Source organism: Hemicordylus capensis, chromosome 2, assembly GCF_027244095.1.
Source record: "Hemicordylus capensis ecotype Gifberg chromosome 2, rHemCap1.1.pri, whole genome shotgun sequence".
NCBI classification, from domain to species: Eukaryota; Metazoa; Chordata; class Lepidosauria; order Squamata; family Cordylidae; genus Hemicordylus; species Hemicordylus capensis.
Genome location: NC_069658.1, coordinates 350,967,866 through 350,982,725, shown reverse-complemented (window position 1 = coordinate 350,982,725; position 14,860 = coordinate 350,967,866). Strand labels below are relative to the sequence as shown.

The 14,860-nt window shown below is 42.9% G+C and overlaps 1 protein-coding gene across 13 annotated transcripts in view; it reads left to right on the top strand.

Annotated features, from left to right (window-relative positions):
• TCF7 (transcription factor 7) overlaps window positions 1-14,860 on the top strand; it is a 185,896-nt gene that overhangs the window by 139,286 nt on the left and 31,750 nt on the right. For 9 of the 13 annotated variants that reach the window (XM_053294769.1, XM_053294767.1, XM_053294771.1 and 6 more), the window contains 4 exons: window positions 4,315-4,401; window positions 7,542-7,652; window positions 8,459-8,621; window positions 11,731-11,838. In XM_053294769.1, coding sequence (XP_053150744.1) covers window positions 4,315-4,401; window positions 7,542-7,652; window positions 8,459-8,621; window positions 11,731-11,838 — 469 coding nt within the window. The remainder of the gene's footprint in view (window positions 1-4,314; window positions 4,402-7,541; window positions 7,653-8,458; window positions 8,622-11,730; window positions 11,839-14,860) is intronic. The other 4 variants (XM_053294768.1, XM_053294772.1, XM_053294774.1 and 1 more) reach the window with 1 other exon arrangement.

The following is a 14,860-nucleotide window of genomic DNA, read 5'->3' as shown; positions in this document are numbered from 1 at the left end:
TTTTCCTTAGCAAGCTGCCATGCAAAAGTTCAGCAGGAACAGCCTTTGTAGCTGCCAAGTATTTTGGAGAAGAGGCACGGCAATCAGCCTCCCTTTAATTAGCTGGAGTGACAGTCAAGAACATCATATATAAAGATGACTTTCAGGCCAGTCGGGTGAGCTTGATTACTGGAGCCCAGCAACACACCTTACCTGAAAAGCCTTGTAAATTGTGTTATTTGCACCATATGCCAGCTGAGCTAGTAACAATTGAGGTGCTGCTGCTGTTATTAATTATTGTTATTCCTCGGACTATCTTGCGTTGGGTTAGTTTTTAATAATGATTTTGTTTAAAGGCTATTTTACCATCATGGGATCATTTTTAAAAGTTCCGTTCTGAATACTCTGCAATTATGGATTGGCTTTGCAGTTCCATTAATTTGCATGTCAGATTCACTTTGGAGCAAAATTTGACTCCTATGATCCTTTTAAAAAATTTGAATATCTTGGCCGATGGAGTAATGAATGCTACTTTGGGATTAGCTTTGACTGTTTTCTCACCCTGGAGGCTCAACTTCAAAGCCTGTTTAGGTTTCTTGATATATTGCTGCACTTGGCTGGTTCTTGGCATGTCGATGCACTCCCAAGCTCTCAGCAGTCTGAGACGCCTCTCTTTCAGGTTTCCAAGCAATCTAACAAGAATAAGAATATCTGTATGGGGCTATATTAATATTTCTATTTAGTGGGTTTAAAGCATTTCAAATGTATCATTTCAGTAATTGTCTCAACAACCCTCTAAAGCAGGCCTCAGTTTTTATCCACACACTGCAGATGAAGGGCTGAAATTGTTTTTTGCCATAATATTTTCCTCATCTGGGCAAGAGTTGCACTTTTTAAAGTGACCTTTTTTGCCTTTTATAACTTCCTTGACTCTGCCATTAACCACACATCATTTTGGACTCTTTTGTATGCTTTATCTGAGCCTCTATTACAATGGTTTTAATAACCTCCAAGTTCTCTGAAGAGATCTGTGCTTCCTAAGTCTCCTCTTGAGTTTCCTTTTAACACATCTCCTCAAATTTTTCAGAAATTCCTTTGAAAATTAAATTAAAAATGTGATTGTGTGGGACTTCCAGGGCAATTTTCCACTTACATATATGTTGAATTTAGTATTGTGCTCATTATACTGCCACTGGCCAGCTGCCTGAGTATATTGAGCACAACATTAAGTTCAGCATATATGTTGACCATGCTTCTGGAAGCCTTTGGCAAACTGCCCTCCATGGGTGCTTCCTGTTTGGATAGGCCCCGAGAGGGTTGCTCCATCACCACCACCACCACCCCATGAAGGCTATGGGCACAGAGGTGATCTCAGGGATCATTCGTGGACCCTTAGCAGCTGCCCAGTAATGCAGACCCCTGATGCCAGCCCTGGGCTCAACAGCACTTTCAGCAACACCAGATCCTGGGTATGGCCCAGAGTTAAATTTTTTCCTCCTGTCAGTTCCCTAACTACTGTAAGGCACAATCATGTATTATATCTAAAAATTTAGTGTCTCTGTCATATTTATCCACAGTTGAAGTCTCCCATTACCACAATATTTTTTCCCCTAGTGTCTGCCTCCCTAGTTTTTCTCCAAATGTCTGAAAGCATCTTTGGTTTAGCTGTACTGAGTCTCAGACTGACACAGTAAATGAAGGAAGACATAAATAGAGAGAGAGAGGACTTATCTTCAGAGCTGAAGTTAAAGTTGCTATTGGTCAAGGTGAAAGCAAATGGACCAGTATCTTCCACAACCAAATCCTTGTCTCTTAGCATGATCGCTGTCAGACCATGATCACTGATAAAGCATAATGAGCTATTCAGTGGGGCTTCACACTAGGTTTTGGACTAGAGGTGCAGGAGGGAAGTAACTTGCCTAGGGAGCAAGAGGTTGCTGGTTCAAATCCCCGCTGGTATGTTTCCCAGACTATGAAACGTCTATATCAGGCAGTAGCAATACAGGAAGTTGCTAAAAGGCATCATCTCATACTGCATGGGAGGAGGCAATGGTAAACCCCTCCTGTATTCTACCAAAAGAAAACCACAGGGCTCTGTGGTCGCCAGGAGTCAACACCGACTTGACAGCACAACTTTACTTTACATTAAATTGTGGGGAAGTAGGTGGCCTTAAGAAGCCTCACCATCTCCACAGGTGAAGAAGAGAAAGGGACCTACCCCAGGAACTGCTGCAGTGGTGGTCAGTTCCAGCATCCAAGTTCCCTCCCTGGCATCTTCAAGATAGGGCTGAGAGAGACTCCTGCCTGCAACCTTGGAGAAACCGCTGCCTGTCTGGGTAGACAAAACTGAGCTAGATGGACCAGTGGTCTGACTCAGTATATGGCAGCTGCCATATACTGAGTCATATACCAACCCCAACCAAGCTTGCAGCAATGAGTAATCAAACCATCCTTCTAAGGCCAAAGCTAGCTGATTCCTCCATCCCATCCACTGGCTGTGGATTGCAGGTTGGTGGAAGAATATAAATCTTATCTAATCTCGCTGGAGGTGCCTGGAGTGCATGCATGGCACGCTGGAGCGCAGAGCCGCACGAGTGTCAAGCCCAGTCAGAGGTGGTGGTGGTGCTGCTGCTGCATCTTTGGTTTAGGGGCAGGGGCGATGCTGGAGTTCCAGTTGGGAGCCGCTCTGGACCTGCAGGGAGGAGGAACACAAGTGGAGGAATCTGGGGCTCAGGTGAGGGTGGGGAGGTCTCTAGGCTGGGGGGCTGTGGTGCGGGAGTGAGGTGAGCAATACAGTACTACTACGCAGATGCTCTGCCCCAATCAAGCTAATACAATGTAATGCTGCATTGTTTGTCACCACGGCTGGCATCAAGCATTACTTGGAGAATATAACAGAAGATGTATGTATTTGTTTCTCATTTTTCTAATGGTTTTGGAGAGATGTGGGCGCTTTTGAATAATAGTGTTTTATCCTTACAGTGAAGCTACCAGAGGTTAGAAATGCTGGTCTGCATGAGGAAAATTACTCTCAAGTAATCCCAGTGAAATTAAAAGGACAAATTAGGCATTACCTAACTTGTCTCTTTAATTTTAATTGCACTACTTTGTGTAATTTTCCTCATCATGGCAGCCCCCCTTTAAAAAAAAAAATCAGTACATGCAAGACTAAACAGGTTTCTTTAGCCTACAACAATAACCTACTGTCACCTTTCAAAAGACGGTAGACATTAGAAGCGTGGTTAAGGTACATCAGGTTCTAGGGCCTAAGTTATATAAGAGAGTAAGTGATGTGGCCAGCTCCATTTCTGACCTGAACTTCTCTAACCTTCCTTTAGCTGCAGCCAAGAAGAAGCAATTTGGAATTATGTCGAGTGAGATTTGAAACTTCACCCTTTTGAGATTATAGCCTTACACCCTAACATAGCAAGAGAGAGCTGTACATAGACAATGAGCCCTTTCTCACATGCAATGAGAAAGGGCTATCCATTTTGCCGGGAGGAAGCCCAAATGCGCTTACCTCCCCGCAAACGATTGTCCTGCCATCTCTGGGCGGGTGGATTGCCCGCCCAGATGAGCACCGGCTCCTGGCAGTTCCTCCTAGGATTGGGGTGCCAGGACGCGTCGCCCCACCCCTGGAGCTCCAATAATGCACTGTGCGAGTGCATTATGGGGATCCCGCCTCCCCTCCCCAAGTCTGTTAGCCATTTATTTGAGACAATCAAATAAACTGGGTTAGGAGGGTACTTGCTCACCTAACCCCATTTAGAAGGGAGGCTCCATTGGCGGGTTTGCCGCCATGGTGCCGCCGGAATTGGGCCTGATCTCGGCAGTTCTCACGCGCAGGCATAGCTGGGCTGGGCTCCCTTCGCCCAGTTTTGCACACGTGTGTGAATAGCCTCAATGTGTCTGTGCATCTGGATTTGCTTATGTAACTGCATTGCAGTGTTTCTCTGGGCCCCAATGAATTGTTTGGATACATCTTACGATGCGGGGGGTTGGGGGCAGTTATCTTCATCAAGGATGTCTAGTTGCTGTATGCAGCTTGACCTGGCTTAAAACCTAGGGCCCTGTCACATATCGGAGTGAATAGTTAGGCACAATAGGGTTCTAACAGCCACAGGAGAACTTCAGGCCCACTTAGACTCATCTCTAAGTAAAGCTCACATCCTACTTTGGGATAGAAGCCAACATATAATAGAAGCTTCTCCTTGCCAACAAATGCAAGTCTGTGGCCTTTGTCCATGATGAGTCCAACTTGGGGAAAAAAGAGGTATTTGCAGGAAAAGTCACATAGTTGTAGATGCTTTATGGACTCTTTCTTCCTGATCCCAGGCAGAGCCAGCCTCTCTGTCCTCTCCAGCCATGTGGATTTAGACAGCCCTATACGTCGGCGCTCTCTGCTGGGGCTACTTTCCCTAGGTAAGTATGAGCTGCCTAAGCCAGGATCAATTGCTCTGCTTCTTTCGCCATTCATTCCATACAAGCTTGTAGTGTCCAGGGAGAGGTTCTCAAGCTTCTGGGTGGCAGCAGTAGGGAAGGAATTCTGCTACTTTAGACAGATGGCTTTCTTAAATTTAAAACAAAAAAAACCCAAAACACCTACAGAAGTATTGATGTCCTAAAGAAAAGAAAAACAATTGTGGTTTTGGTCATCAATAGTGTTGGGAGGGAGAGAGAACCCTCACAAAGATGCTGTAAAGAGAATGCACGGCCACTGCATTCTCAAACTTCCAATGACTTCTTTTCATATGGCTGCGGACAGATGGTGGTTTGCAAGAGAGTTGTAAGTGGTTTGAGAAAAAATTCCCCTCCCATCATGGCCAACACACATTTCTCTTTGGCCCCACTGTTGCCTCTGGTTAAACAGTGTTTTTGGGTTTTTGAAGCAATGCAAAACCTTGCAATAGCTGTCTGTCAGAGTGAAAACAGGAAGAGTGTATACATTGCCAGGAGCACATCTTTCAAACTGCTTTCAGCTCTTGCGCTCTCTAAAATAACAAATAAGAATCCGCTATTGTCCGTCTCCAGCATGAGTGATTCCCTTTAGCAGAGCCTCACAGCACTGAGGAGCATCATGGGCAGCCTTATTACGATTGCTGTGATAGTGATCTTTAGCTCACAAGAGTAGGAATCAGTGTTTTCATGCCACTGGCTGGCTCACAGTCTTGTTTTGAAATAGGACACAGAAGTCAGCAGGTCCTTGCCCTTGCCTGCACTTGCCTTCACTCAGTGCACCATGTTGTGTTCCAGTGCAAGGAGGGAAATCACTTCCTTGCTGGCACCTAGTCAGAGAGGGTACCAGCTGGCATAAAGTTTTGCTTTTGTGGAAGTCTGTGGTAATTTATGAGGCTTGTAGAGCAATTGATTGTAGTACCATGATAAAAATCAGATGCTTAGGTTCTACAGGTCACTCCTGGAAGAGACTGCATATTGCAGTGTGCTGTGCGAAACTAGAAGACTTATACCTTCACAGGGAATGCAACATTCCTCTTGGCTTTCCTGATTTAAACAAAAGAATCTGACCAATTAGCGTGGACTTATTTCACCAATTCAAATGCTGGTTGTAAATTGTGAAGAGTCCATTAGAATTAACTATAGGCAACTTCCTTTCTACCTGTTTCTCCATAGAAGGTCCAGCAGGGATGGACTTTGGCCTCCAGGGCGTATCTGTGCAAGCGCCATTTGTTGGCAACTCTTGCTTTGGCTTCTGCTGTGTGTTGTCTTAGTATTCAAAAAGTAACACTCCTAATATTCAAAAAAACTGTTGATTAAGGCATCCTAGGATCTGCAATGCTCTTGGAACATTAGTAGGGAAAGGGCACACTACTATTATTATTATTACAGTATATTATTGTTATTACCTTAACTTTCAGCCTGCCTGAGGCACCTACTCCTGTCTAAGATCTTAATATTTAAGATAAATGACTTTACAGACCTCCTTAGTTGCCCGACAGTTTCATTCTTCTCCATACTGCCATTCCCACTTTCAGAGGAGAACAAGGTAGGTTTTGCAGACAAGAACACACACCTCGGCAGATAATGATCAAGCTTCAAGTCATGCCAGTAGATTAAAATCAAGCATCATTTCTTTTTGTGCCAACAGAGCTAATGAACAGTCAGTTGTCTCCCATGGGGAATTCTGCTGTCTCAAGCTTCAGTCAAGTCATAAAGCTTGTTAAACTGACAGCATAATTCTTCAACACTGAACCTCTTTTTTCAGAGTTGGCGAACTAACCTATTAATCTTCAGTATCTCAGTTATGAGCACAGTGATAGTGTTTGCTCTCCCCTCTGAGGTCCTTTTGTGGTCACAACTGCTCGAGGGAGGGAGTGTTGGAGTCTCTAACACTTGGAGAAAGCTGCTCTGTTTCTGTTACAACACAAACCATACAGGGTCAACAAGTGAGATCTGAACATCTGACACAAGGTTCTAGAGATCACACTGAGGCTAGACTGTGTTTCAAAGCCTTTGGCATAAAAACCTTGATTGAGGTCTAAACTAGAAGAGGTGTCGCCACACCTACAGTGTCATTAGGACCATAGCTACTCAGCAAGAGAACTCTGCATAGCCCTAAAAGCAATTTTGAAGGGTTTGTGCCACGAAGAAAATGCAAAATGTCCACTGTCTCCTTTTTTTCATTGGAACTGAAAACTGATGTGCATGCAGAGAATTGTTAAGAACAGCTCTTTAGGTTTAATCAAACACCAAATTAAGTCTCCTAGCCCTTATTTAACTACAGGGACTAAGAAGGAGAAAATCCTGAGTCAGGCTTGGCATTGCCTTGCTCAGCATGCCATAAATTCATCAAGAGCTGCATCAGAGCACTCTTGAGTGTTGTTCGTTCAGAAAGAATGCTTTCCTTACAAAGCATCAGAATAACCTAAGACATACAAGTGGACATGAGAGGGCCATTTTACATATAATGCATAATACTTAAATATAAGCCACACTTATTTGTGAATATCGTGGGGGTGGGGGCAGAAACAACTCCAAGAGTGCCACCTAGTGGGCAAATACCTGCCTCCCAAATGCTTGGACAAATTATTTGACAAAACTGCATAGTATGGTTGCTATTGCCCAATGTCTCAATATTGTCTTTACTCATTTATTTTTGCATTTATACCCACTTGTCCTATAAGGAACCCAGTGGTATATTGGTTATGTTTATCCTCACAACAATCCAGTGAGGTAGGTTAGGCTAGGCTGAGAAATAAATGACTAGCCCAGAGTCACCCAGTGAGTTTATGGCTGAAGGGGGATTTGAACTCAGGACACTGCATTTTGGGGGAGGGGGGGCGGTGTTTCAGAATTATCCTAACTCCATAAAACTTCAGAAAGTCTGTTTCCACAGTCTGCTGTGTGTTTTTGGACTTACCTCTTAGCATTTTCATTCTTTCTCCTCTCATACATTGGTATTAGCCAACCTATTTATATTTCTTCAAAACACTATCAGTGCTCAAAAGAACCATCTTGTTTCAGATCCATCAGTGGTATGGAACACAGGAAGATCTGTAATATGCCTGCAGTCCAAGCAATCATGGGCATACTTTATGTTACAGGATCACACATCCCTTGGTGCTCAGCGCTGGAATGCATACAACAGGAATCCCACACCCGGGTATCACATCTCCTTCTGGGAAACAAGAAATTGATCATTATGACCGAAGCATGTAAGTGACATTTTCTTGGGGTAATGTTAAGTATGCCCCTCCTGCACTTGGAGTGGGTTCTTACAACCCACACAATGCCACCGAACTGGGAAACAAGAGATTTGTGGGGCATGTGTGCTCCCAGTTTCTGGTTGTAAGAAACTTTCAACAATGTCAGGTTTGCACCACACCAACCCATCATTTAACTGGAATCAGTAATCTAAGATATGATCTAGGATTGCCAGTCCAGATTAAATCTTGGGTTGACATAGTGCCAACCCGACATCCCCCAAAATTTCTGGGTTCTTGTTTGGAAATCGGGAGCGTACATGCCTCATGAATCTCCCAATTCGGCAGCATTGCATGGGTCCTTAATACTGGCCTCTGCTTCTCGTTACAAAGCCAAGTCAGGAAGGCACACTTTTTGATGGAAGGGTTACGTTTATTTCACACCTACCCCTTTCTTGTCCAACATCTTTCGCAATAATCAAAAAAATAGACCTTCTGTGGTTTCATAAATCTGGAGGTTCATACCTCAATATTTAACAAAACAAAGATTTTAAAAAACAGGATCTGTTTCGACTTAATTGGACTAGAAGGACTTCTTAGCCTTGCATTGTGTTTCTTAGCTATGGCCAACTGTTGGAGGTGGCCACTGCCAAAGACAATATTCAATTGTTTTAATTTTAAAAACAATTTCAAATCTGTTTTGGCAAGCAGAATTGAGTCCTCCTGCGCAACTAACGTTCCCAGTTAATACTGAGTAATTGGCATGCAGAGGCAAGTGCTCTATTTTACCCCCCAAAAAAATTTATGTTTCCGGCAAGGAAATCACAACCAGAACCAAAGAGAGAGAAAGAAGCCAAGAAACCCACTATCAAGAAGCCTTTGAATGCTTTCATGTTGTATATGAAAGAAATGCGAGCAAAGGTCATTGCCGAATGCACCTTGAAAGAAAGCGCAGCTATCAACCAGATTTTAGGAAGACGGGTAAGTGCATGAAAGTTGATGGTATTACTCTGACTCTTACTGTGGACTTGTAGAATCAAATGGCTTCATCCAGGGGAAAAATGCAAATTTGCTTCATTTGGTTTGGGAAGGATGGTAGGACATGCTTGGTCTTGCATGTTTGACTGCACGGATGCCCACTAAACTGAATTTCTGTGAGTCTTATGGGTGGGTTACTAAGATGAACCAGGCTTCCTGAGGGAAAAGGGAAGATGACTTCTTCCAGGAAGCTTGGACTAGTAAGCTTTTTAAAGCTTCCTTCCCGCTAACCTTCTTGCTCTTTTTCACTGCACATGAGAAAGGGCTCACAGAGTATTTCATTAATGGGTCTCTATTAATGGGTCTCCAGCCAACAACCTGGATGGCTTTAAAAAGGGGTTGGATAACTTCATGGAGGAGAGGTCTATCAATGGCTACTAGTCAGAGGGCTAGAGGCCACCTCCAGCCTCAGAGACAGGATGCCTCTGGATAGCGGTTGCAGGAGAGTAACAGCAAGAAAGAGGGCATGCCCTCAACTCCTGCCTGTGGCTTCCAGCGGCATCTAGTGGGCCACTGTGTGAAACAGGATGTTGGACTAGATGGGCCTTGGCCCTGATCCAGCAGGGCTGTTCTTATGTTCTTATTCACATACATGATTTAGAAACCACTGTCCTACTTGTACTAGCCTGGTGGACTACATATCTTGCAGTGAAATCTCAATAAATCAGCAGCCCCTCTCTTTTCTGTACAAAGTCCAGGGTTGGATGCTTTTGCTCCACTTTCTGCCTATTTAGCCAGAGGTCTTCAGGGTCTGAGTGCATTTCTTGATGTGGGATTCTAAGATCTACAGGAATAACTTTCACAGATCTTCTTAAAGAACTTTATGTTGCTACATGGGCTGCAAAACAAAGCTCCTTTCAGCTCTTTCTTTTTTCCTTTAGTAGCCTTTTAACAAACTTCTTCCATCTATGGTAGACTGCATTTCAGTTCTCACATCACCTAGCAATAACGTACCTTGGTCATCCAGAATTTTGATAAGATGCTAAATTGTCAGGAGATTCTAATTGCGACAATAATTTTTTAGGCACTTGGCAATGATTTCTAAATCATGTTTAATATGGAAAGTGCTGTACACCCCATAAATCATGTGTCCACACAACTCTGTGAGGAAGGTTCCTGCTATTTCCATTATATGGATGGGGAAGCTTAGGAAGCAGTCTGGTTCAGATGATTGCTAAACCATAGCTTAGCAATGATTAAACGAATGAGCCTAAGAGACACGTGGACTTCTCCGTGGCATGCCAGAGAAGGAACATTAAATGCTTTTGCTTTCACTTTAAAAACTAACAACAGCTTCCCATTGTGAACCAACTCGGGGAACTGCGGTTTATTAGCTATCCAATCACAGCTTGATTCTGGTTTGATAGCCAGGCTTGTAGTTAGTTAACAAACCACAATTCCTCAAATTTGTAAGTAATGGGGAGCTGCTGTTTCTTCTTAAGCTGAAAGCCAAAGTTTTCACTCTCCTTCTGTGGCTCACAAGATGGGAGGGTATTGGAAGCACATGAGCCCATATCTCTATTAGGTTTATTCACATAATCGTATGCTATGGTTTAATGTTCTATCTGAACAGAGCTAAGCTGACATATCCAAGACCATCCTATGAGTTATTGGATGAGCAGTATAAAATTATATATGGTGTGAAGAAAGTAGATAGTGAGAGGTTTTGCTGCTTCTCCCAGAACTCAAGGACCTGGGGTCATCCAATGAAACTGATTGGCAGTGGATTCAGGACAGACAAAAGGAGGCATTATTCATTTATGGAATTTGCTGCCACAAGATGTAGTGCTGATGGCCACTAGCCTAGATGGCCTCAAATGGGATTAGACAAATTCATGGAGGACACTGGCTATTGGTCATGAAGGCTATGCTACCACTAGAGTCAGAGGCAGTATGCCTCTGAGTACCAGTTGTGGGGAAGCAGCAGTGGGAGAGGGTGATTTGCCAACATGCCCTGCTGCTTCTGATCTTCCAGAAGCATCTGGTTAGCCACGGTGAGAAATAGCATGTTGGACTGATCCAGCCAGGCTCTTCCTACATTCTTGTGAATTTATGGCTGAGCAATGATTTGACCTCGAGTCCAAGCTCAATGCTTTGTATGCTGGACTTGACTTTGTAACCTAGGCCTACAACTGTATCTTCCTTCTGTGGTGCAAACCACTTAACCACACAACTAAATTTACTCCCAAGAACTCTACATTATGGCTCTGATTTTAGATTTAGACTATAAAACCCTGGTTTTTAAGTGTCTCTGTTTGTTCAGTAAAAGCCAAAAAAACAAAAACAAAAAAAGCCACACCAGAACAAATGATTGTTCAGTTCACTCGTGGCTTCTCCCTTTTCCCAAAACATTTTTTCGTTTTTCTTGAGCAATGTGGATGCTTCCAAGCTTGTATCCTGAATAAGAGATCAATGCTCTGTTTATATAGTATAGGCTTGCTGCTTCCTACACACAGCAGTTTATACTGAATAAAAATGGATACATGTGTGCAAATGGATGACAGAGACCAAAATAGTGACGTCTGGGTGGTAGAGAGGAGAACACACACACACACACACACACACACACACACACACACACACACACACACACACACACGGCTTTTTCTGCATCATTGTATTCCAGGGACAAGTCAAGAAAAACTCTAGGTGGTGGTAGTGGGTAGAGATAGCCATCAAATATTTTGCTATATTAATTTCCCAATTTCCCCTATGTAAGCATTGGTTTCTATTGCTTGTGTGGAGCAGGTGTTTTTTTTACGAAGTGTATAAGCTAAGCTGGAACTGGAAATCAAGTGAAACTCCCGTTATTTCAGCATTTCCTCAACTGACCTGTTTTCCCATCTACTTTGTCCCCTCACCAGGAAAGGGGGTGTGGGTGGGTGTGTTTTCATGCCTTCAAACTGAGGGTGCTTTTGCTGCTTCTCTCCGAACTGACAGTATAGTATCCACAGTGATTCCTTATAGGGGACCCAATGCAGGACTGGCTGTTTCTGGGTCAGTGCTGAAATACACCTTGGTGTCTCACAGTTTTCTTTGGTTTCTGTTACAGTGGCATGCCCTGTCACGGGAAGAACAAGCCAAGTACTATGAACTGGCCCGCAAGGAAAGGCAACTTCACATGCAGCTTTATCCAGGATGGTCTGCAAGGGATAACTATGTGAGTACTCTGGCTCTCTGGTGCCATCATTTGGAGAACATATCTAAGGCATTTTAATTTTGAATCCGTCTCAAGCCTGATTCTCCAGCTTCCACTATTAATGGTTTTCCATTACTTGCCACATGGACAGTGTGTTCACAGTGCAATTGAAGTGTGAGACTTTTGAAAAATGACTGTCTAAATTAGGGCAGGTGGGTCACAGGAATGCTGTGTATGAATTGTCAGCTGCTTGCAATTTGCATAAGAGAGAATGCACCAAATGATCCTGAAAGGATTTCACTTCCAGAGCAGAGGTGTAATCCGGAGAGCTCTTTGAGGAATGCCTAGGAGCTTCTGATATGTGGTAGGACTTCAGACTCATTCCCCCACATTCAATATCAGCTCCCCACCCGGCACTGGAATCCCCTTTTGCCAAGTACCAAAAAACCAGCTTATTTGGGGGGACTCCATTTAGAGCAAGCAGAGTGAGACCGCCACTGTGCTCATGGAGTTCACCACACCGCTCCCTGGACCTTGGTCCAGGTGTTGGAATTAACAAAGAGCCCAATTGCATTGCAGGATACCCAAAGTCAATTCTTTGGAAACTTAATTTATAGGCCATTGTACATAAGAATTCATACAATTAAGCAATAGGTGAAATGTTGCTTTGCTGTGGCTGTTGCTCATGAAACCTTTTAGCAAAGTTATAGCAGGATTTACAAGTATCTTAAAGTTATATTGCATGCAATCCAGTGAAAGTTAAGCATGCATATTATTAGTAGCTTTGTTCACAGTGGCAGTGGCTGTCTGTGTTTGATTGCAGTTACTTTGGGTGAGACACAAGATAAAATAGAAAAAGAAAGGCAGGAAAGAAAGAAAGTAGCTCAATTAGATGTCCCGATACATAAATCAAAATGTTTTGAGAACTACTGGTTTATGTTTCTACAATTTGTGTTTCCTTCTCATCTTTTCTTTCTTATTTCTTGTCACTTACCTGGTCAGTTTCTTTCATCAGTATTTACTTCATTTATTTATTATTATTAAATATATTTAAGAGAATGTCTGCTGAACGTCTCCTTTGCTATGAGCCCCACTGCCCATTGAAATCATCTGGAAAAGTTCGCCTGCAGTTGCCACCAACTTGCTTGGTGGCTACTCAAGGACGGGCCTTCTCCGTTGCTGCCCCGAGACTCTGGGATGTACTCCCTGTTGAAATAAGAGCCTTCCTATCTCTGATAAATTTTTAAAAGTCTTTAAAGACTTATTATTTATTAGTTATTTATTTATTTGTTTGTTTGTTTATTTATTTACACAGTCAGACAGGTGTTATTGACTGGTTTGTTTTATCCAGACATCGAGTCCTTCCCAAGGACCTAGGATGGCTGAATTTTATTGTCAATGTTGTGGCTGTTGTTATAGATATCGTCGTAGAATATAGGCTGTTCCCAGTAAAGCTTCTTTTTGTAATTGGCTGATGGTTATTTCTGTGGCTCCTATGGTGTTGAGGTGCTCTTCAAGGTCTTTTGGAACTGCACCCAGGGCGCCAATTACCACTGGGATGATTTTGGTCTTTTTCTGCCACAGCCTTTCAATTTCAGTTTGTAGATCTTTGTATTTTGTGATTTTTTTCTATTTCTTTTTCTTCTATTCTGCTATCCCCTGGTATTGCTATGTCGATTATTTTAACTTGTTTTTCTTTCTTCTCGACTACAGTGATATCTGGTGTATTGTGTGGCAGATGTTTGTCTGTTTGTAGTCGGAAGTCCTACAATATGTTTACACCTTCATTTTCTTCAACTTGTTCAATTTTATGGTCCCACCAATTCTTGGCTACAGGTAGCTTGTATTTTTTGCAGATGTTCCAGTGTATCATCCCTGCTACCTTGTCATGCCTTTGTTTGTAGTCAGTCTGTATGATCTTTTTACAATAGCTGATTAGGTGGTTCACTGTTTCATCTGCTTCTTTACAAAGGTGGCACTTGCTGTTTGTTGTGGATTTTTCTACTTTTGCTCTTATTACATTTGTTCTTATTGCCTGTTCTTGTGCAGCCAGTATTAAACCCTCTGTTTCTTTCTTCAAGTTGCCATTCTTAAGCCATTGCCGGGTCTTGGTGATGTCTGATTTTCCACTTATATTGTGCAAATATTGACCATGCAGTGGCTTATTTCTCCATTTTTCTGCTCGGTTCTTGACTTGTTCTTTCTTGTAGGCCTGCTTTGTTTCATTGGTGTTGAATAGTTTCTCGTTCTTGTCCATTTGAAGTGCATCTTCTTCACTGTCCCTTATATATTCTTCAAGGCCTCTTTTCTCCTCCTCTACTGTTTGATGGACTTGCAGCATTCCTCTTCCACCTGAGCTGCGAGGGAGGTATAGACTATCGACATCACTGCGGGGGTGCAGAGCATGATTGATGGTCATGATTTTCCTGGTCTTACGATCTAGCGTCTCTAGCTCTGCCTAGGTCCAGTCTATTATTCCTGTAGTGTATCTGATAACAGGTATAGCCCAGGTGTTTATGGCTTGTATGGTGTTCCCGCCATTGAGTTTGGACTTGAGGATTTTTCTAACTCTCCTGATGTATTCACTTCCAACTTTTCTTTTCACTTCAGTGTGTGCGATGTTATCAGCCTGAAGAATGCCCAAGTATCTGTAATGTTCTTTCTCTTCCAGGTTCTTAATGTTGCTTCCATTGGGTAGTTCTATTCCTTCTGTTTTTCTTATTTTTCCTCTGTTCATTATTAATGCAGCACACTTGTCTAGTCCAAACTCCATTGCTATATCGCTACTGAATATACGGACAGTGTTTAGCAGTGATTCAATTTCTGACTGGGACTTTCCATACAACTTCAGATCGTCCATGTACAGCAGATGGTTGATTTGACTTGATGTTTTAGATGTTTGGTATCCGAGGCCTCTTTTGTTTAGTATTTGTGAAAATGGGGTCATGGCGATTACAAACAACAGTGGGGATAGTGAGTCCCCTTGGAAAATGCCTCTTCTAATCCTAACCTGTCCAAGTGTCTCGCCATTGATTGTTAACTG